General features: G+C 39.0%; 1 protein-coding gene and 1 long non-coding RNA gene across 2 annotated transcripts in view; both read left to right on the forward strand.

Annotated features, from left to right (window-relative positions):
* The first annotated feature begins 81 nt into the window (after positions 1-81).
* LOC108166720 (uncharacterized) lies at positions 82-873 on the forward strand. Its single transcript, XR_001777071.1, has 3 exons — positions 82-291; positions 401-525; positions 611-873. It is a non-coding gene; the product is annotated as an uncharacterized LOC108166720 (long non-coding RNA).
* A 3,522-nt stretch (positions 874-4,395) lies between these two features.
* Positions 4,396-6,556, forward strand: part of LOC103473041 (C-type mannose receptor 2-like) — a 9,947-nt gene continuing 7,786 nt past the window's right edge. Inside the window, exons 1-4 of the mRNA XM_017307381.1 lie at positions 4,396-4,479; positions 4,606-4,757; positions 5,657-5,781; positions 5,864-6,030. Of these exons, the coding sequence (XP_017162870.1) occupies positions 4,677-4,757; positions 5,657-5,781; positions 5,864-6,030 (373 nt within the window). The 5' untranslated portion in view covers positions 4,396-4,479; positions 4,606-4,676. The remainder of the gene's footprint in view (positions 4,480-4,605; positions 4,758-5,656; positions 5,782-5,863; positions 6,031-6,556) is intronic.

Here is a 6,556-nt window from a genome sequence, read left to right on the forward strand (position 1 = left end):
AAAGAGACGTTGATGGACTGACAGAGACAGGAAGTCAGATTGTAGCTGCAGGACAGAAGACGCCTCCTGCTGTCTCCAAACCACACAAACATCTACAGAGATTTATTCCTCCTGGTTCACTGAAGGCTTTGTCTTTAAGATCTGACACGTCTGGAGTSTGAAGCAGGATGGRAGAAACATGGAGGAAACTGTTATTATTTTAACATCATCAGATCCTCCTGGAATGACAGCAGACGTTCCTGCCAACATCTGGGATCAGACCTGGTGAAGATCGACAGCAGAGAGGAGCAGGTATGAAACTCTGCTGCAGGTTCAGATTCTCCTTGATTTCATGTTTCTTCATCTCAGGCCATTTAAATCTCACATAGACATTTTCATCACCTTTCATCACCTTCTTCAGGTGTTCCTGGATACCAGACTGAGAGGCATGTTGAGGAGCTACTGGGACAAGTTCTGGATCGGACTGACAGACTCAGAGGAAGAAGGCAAATGGCTCTGGGTGGACGGATCAGCTGTGGATGAAAGGTTTGGCTGGTCTGGAAACATGTTTAGTTATGTCAAAGTCACCTGCTTCTACTGAACTTTGCTGTTCTTTGTCTCTCATTTGAAGGTTTTGGACATCCTGGGAGCCTGATGACTGGAAGGAGAAATATCCAGCTGGAGAGGACTGTGCAGCGATTGGGAAGACAGAAGAAGACAATGATCTGATGGGTTGGTTTGATCAGTTCTGTGATCTTCAATGGAGAAGCATCTGTGAGATATAAGCAAACCTCCCTAAACCAACTGTGAAGAATCTGTTTGTTTTAAAGTTTAATCACTAAACAGAAAGTCTGTACTTTAAACATGCAGTTTGATCTTTATTCTTCCTCTAATCATCATCAGTTCTGACTACAACATGGCAGAATAAAACAAAAACTATTTAAAATTCTCCTTTATTCTTTTTTTTTCTAGCAAAGTAAACATTTTAAGGGATTTTTCACTCATGATGTTTGAGATAGTTTGTTCTTTATACAACTAAACCTGACAGTAGAAACCAGGTTCCCCATGAAAATACTCAAAACAAACAAAGACCACCAGAGGGCAGCATATCTACATCTGTGTTTTATCATAATTTAATGAAGTGGCTTGTAAAAGTATTCACACCCCTTGAACTTTTAATGTGAAAGATCAACACAACGTGGTGTACGACTGTGAAATAGAAACAATATAACATYTGATTCAAAACATGGTTTACTAATAAAATACATGTAGTGCTSAAAAGCATTYAGTCTTATTTATTTTTGCATTTTGGTTCCTCTCTGGTTTTTACAGTCTCTTCTTCTGTTGCTCTGATTATCGTCTCTGGTCTGTTTGTCAGTTCAGACTTTAATAGCAGCTACTTCCTCAATCTGCCATGGTACATCCCAGGCAGGTGTGTATTTTTATTAATAGTTCTTCTGGTTTTGCTGATGCACTTTCAGCCTTTAGCCRCTCATCATCAGAGACTCTTWTTCCTGATATGCTGCAGGATGGAAACGCTTCTCCGTTCTCAGCTTTTAGCTTCAGGATGTTGAACGTCGGATGAAAACGTCCATGAAATCCTTCGTTATTTTCATGTTTTTGGCTTSTGCTTCTTCTTTTTTTGACTTTTTTGGAAAACCAAAATTTAAAACCAGATTTTAAATGATGATTTGTTGATAAAGGRGGAAAAAATGGATGCAAGCCATCCTGCCTGATCCAGTCTGGAGAAGRATTGCATCCCTGATATGTTTGTACATGTGATATACCTGTCTTCTAAAATATGCAAGGGTAAATTATATATATTTACTCATATTTTGTCAGAGTGAAATTTATCTGAAATGTGAGTCACTCAMAAAAATAAAGAAACAGAATTAAACAAAAATATCAAGAACTGATGAAGGTGGTGCTGCARAAGTGTTTATTTTTCTTCTTCTCTTTTAGGAAACATGTGAAACAGAGTTCAGTTTCCTGTTTTTCATTAGTTCAAAGTCTGAGAAACAAAAGCAAAACCTGTSTATTAAACAGGTTGTGCTATTTATGGCTTTCAGACAATAAACTGCATGCCAGAAACTAAATACTTACACAAATTAATCTTTATGATTTATAGTCATAATCTTGATAAAATCAAAGATTGATGTGAAAACTTTAGGTCCAGAACCTTTCAGATTTATTTTACTGTCAGACTTTGTGTAAAAATGTAAATAATCCATCCAGGWGTGCAGCTGTGTCATTTGGAAAATGAAAACTGAACTCTAATAATTAAAACGTGTATGTTTCAAATACATTGATTGATAAATAGAGTGTTTAATTATGCAGCTTTTTCTTATTAAAATAAGACAAACATGAGGAAGTCAARCCTCCTCCTTCAGTTTCATGAGGAAGTTTAATCAAAGCAGCTAAATGTGAAGATCTGCATCTCTTCGTCTCTCCGACATCAACAGCAGAGACATCAACACATTATTGGTGAGTTTTCATCATTTTTCTTCCAATTGAAAATCTGAGGAGAAAAAATCGCTAGGCCAGAAAAATAGGATGTATTTTTCAATCTTTGGCTCGATTTTGTGTAGTTTGGTTCCTGAAACGTCTTTTAGGTCACACTGAAGCAAATATCCATGTTAAGACTTTTAAAATATATATATTTGCTTGGTTTCTGATGAAAATAGCTTCTTAAAATACATKTTATCATTTATTTTGGTGTTTTGATGTGTTTGGAAATGTATTTCACTCTTAAATAATCTGAGAAGACTTGTGGATCTTTATTATAGATCAGTGATTYACAGCCTAAAAACTGATTTGYTGGTTTACATTTTCAGATTCATTTTTGCATAAAGTCGGCTATCTTGAAAAGAGGAACAGAGTAAATATATAAAAGGTCAGAGGTTATTTCTTTAATTCCCCATGATGAAACGTCCACAGAGCGATGAAGAGGGTAAATCAGCAGGTCGGTGATGAACACACACACACACACACACACACCTACACACACACACACACCTTAACGATCCTTTTTGAAATGGAAAGCTTGATGTGATCTTAGCTCGTTGACTTTGATGTCGTCTGGCTCTCAGTTTCCTCTCCCATCATTCCAAAAGGTGTTTTATCAGGTTAAGGTCACGTCTCTGTGCAGACGATTCCTTTGATTTTATGTTGGCTGTTTGACCTCTGGGGCTGCACAGTGGCGCAGTTGGTAGAGCTGTTGCCTTGCAGCAAGAAGGTTCTGGGTTTGATTCCCGGCCCCGGTCTTTCTGCATGGAGTCTCCATGTTCTCCCTGTTTTCTCCGGGTACTCCGGTTTCCTCCCACAGTCCAAAAACATGACTGTCAGGTTAATTGGCCTCTCCAAATTGTCCATGTGTGTGTGTGTGTGTGCATGGTTGTTTGTCCTGTGTGTCCTGTCCTGGCGACCTGTCCAGGGTGACCCCGCCTCTCACCTGAAACGTAAGCTGGAGAGGCACCAGCACCTCCTGACCCCACTTAGGGATAAGGGTGCAAGAAAATGGATGGATGGATGTTTGACCTCTGAGCTGCACTGTCGACTCAGGGGCTTTATGATGGTGGGTCGGTCCAAATCCAGTCCACTCACCTGAATTTACCACTGGTGGGCTCTGAGCTGCATGATATTCTTTGTTACAACTTCACAAAATATTGAAACAAGTTCATATTGGTGAGATAAAACCTAAACTTGAATTTAATGGAAAATTGTATGGAAAATACATGAACTCAGTGATTCTTTCAGTCAGATATGAGTTTTATTATTAAAGAGTTTTTTTAACCAGGTTGAGGTTTGTTAGTTTCTGTGAGTCCGTCTCCAGGTTCTGATCCGGTTCTGCTCTAAATGCTCCTCAGGTGAAAACCCCAGCAGAACCTCCAAGCTGACAGCAGGGAGAGTAGTTCTGCTGGTTCTGGTCGGCCTGCTGGCTGCTGCTGCTCTCGTCGTCATCTACAGACTCTGTGAGTTTATGTTGGTTGAATCTTTCACTGAATTTTAATTTATAAACTCATAAACCAACACCAGGTTTATGTTTCACTAAATATCAAATAACTTTTGTCTGTTTTTAATCAGCTTTTGCCGTTTTGATGACCAATCAAACCGTCCAAACCTTGAAAGAGGAAAATGAAGCTTTGAGGAGAAACCAATCAGGTGAGACTGTCAGAGTTTAAAGTTTCCTCAGAGTTCAGACTGAAACTTGTACCAATAAAAGATCAATACTGACCTGCTTTTAGTTTATTGGTGTTAATGTTTCTGTTTTGTTTGATAAGCAAGAGACCAAATGTTCACTCATTTTTCTTGTTGTGACACATGATGAGACTGAATCTATGTCTCCTTTATCAGGAGTTAATCTGAGCAGAACAATACAGGCAAAATGTCCTCCACCTTCAACATGTCCTCCACCTCCAACATGTCCTCCACCTCCAACATGTCCTCCACCTCCAACATGTCCTCCACCTCCAACATGTCCTTCACCTCCTGAAGTGAAACGTAAGTCCAGGATTTAATATTTCTCCCATTTCTGTCCTCTACTGATGTTAGAGACATTGATGGACGTACAGATGCAGGATTTCTTCAATCTGATTCCCTGATGTCTTTGTTCTTATCTGTCTGAAGATGAAACATGCCTGAAGTGTGCAGCAGGTTGGGAGCAGCCTGCAGGAAGCTGTTATTATTTTAACACCAGGATGTCCTCCTGGACTGACAGCAGACGTTCCTGCGTTGATCAGGGAGGAGACCTGGTGAAGATCGACAGCAGAGAGGAGCAGGTATGAAACTCTGCTGTGTTTCTATTCACCAGAGATTTGGACAATGAGACATTTTCAAAATACATTTGCTTAATGGAAACGAGGCAATTTTGAAAAACGTTTGTTTCTTGATAAAAAAGTTTTGCTTTAGGATAATGTTTTTATTTTGGCCGTAACAAAATATATATATATTTCCCAAAACTGGACTGTTAACATTTTGTTTGCATCACATAAGTCACATGATCAACAACCGGATGTTGCCAGTGGAGCAAACCAGGAAGTAGCTGGAGCATCATGACAGCGTGTTTTTAAATAACTTATTGTGTGAACAAACTTATTCCTTTSTGTGATTTTAATTGTGTTTCTTATTGAATGGAAACAATTGAAAATAGTGTTTTTTCAACATGAGCGAAATATTGACAATTTTGAGCTTATTAACGGAAATGCAGCTGCAGGTTCATGTTCTTACTGATTTTATTGCATCGTCATGTTTCTTCATCTCAGCACAGAAAGATCTCAGTCATTATCTGTGTTTCCATTATGTGTGCAAAMCTAAAAAGAATCACATGTGAATAAAATGCTTCACTCAATAAGACTTTAAAAAATGATCCTACTTCCTGTAGGAGGAACARGGCACAGCATCCTGTCGTCTTCTTCATCGTTTCCTCCAGTAGTAACATCCGGTTGTTGGTCATGTGACTCATGATGGAAAAAAGTGATTTTATTGCAGTTTTGCAAAATACTTTAATTTCCATACACCTAAAAAACCACCTCCTCCTGGCGCCGAAGCTTTTTATCAGAAAACTAGAGTTTTCTTTTTAAATTGGTGAGTTTCCATTGAGCACATTTATTTTTGTGCTTCCAATTTGCCATCATGGTCATTGGAAACGCAGCTTTTWTAATCATCTCTTTCTGTTCAGATGTTTCTGGAATCTAAACTGAAGGAGAAAATGAAGAMGTCTCCGGACGCATTCTGGATCGGACTGACAGACTCACAGACAGAAGGCCRATGGTTCTGGGTGGAYGGGTCACCKCTRGACCCCAGGTCTTGATAAAKTTGTTTGTTTCTTTTCAAGGTTTAAAATCGCATTTCTTTGYTTTAKTTTTGTGTTTTTTCTTTGCTCTAGTTTAAGTTTCTGGTCTGATGGAGAACCAAACAACTGGGCCGGTCAGAACCCAGCAGGAGAGGACTGTGGGAGGATGGACAAGAAAGGAAACAGCGTAGATCTGAAGAGTTGGGATGATCATTCCTGTCATGTTCAACTCAAAAGTATCTGTGAGAAACCAGCAGAAATKTGATTGTTTTTACAAAAACGTTTAAGACGTTTTCTTTCTGTCTGGACTGAATTAAGATRCAAAACGTCAGATTTAAATTTAGACCTTTGATGTACTTTCAGATGATGTGTTATTGCTGACTGGAGATTTATAAATAAACAGAATAGAAAATAAAATCCTGCTGACATAAATGTTATTTATCCTTCATTCCTTTAGTAATGTGAACATTATGCTTCAAAATCCAAACACAACATTTATCATAACTGAACACCAGTGACTGGTGCAACTGGGTCAGAACAGCTGGTGGAACTGGGAGCTGCAACTGGAGTAACTGAGGACATCTACAGGCCATTACAGGAACTACAGGCTAAACATACAGTGCGGTTCGGTTCGGGCTGCGTTTCTCATTTCATTTTTACCCAGGAAGCACATCGGCTAAACCGTGAGTGAAACAGTCACTGGGACTGACTACTATATATTCCATTGAGGGACAGTAACTTTAACATTACATACACCTTTCTGAACAGGTGAGGGCGCACTTTCTC

Source organism: Poecilia reticulata, linkage group LG11 (assembly GCF_000633615.1).
Source record: "Poecilia reticulata strain Guanapo linkage group LG11, Guppy_female_1.0+MT, whole genome shotgun sequence".
NCBI lineage: Eukaryota > Metazoa > Chordata > Actinopteri > Cyprinodontiformes > Poeciliidae > Poecilia > Poecilia reticulata.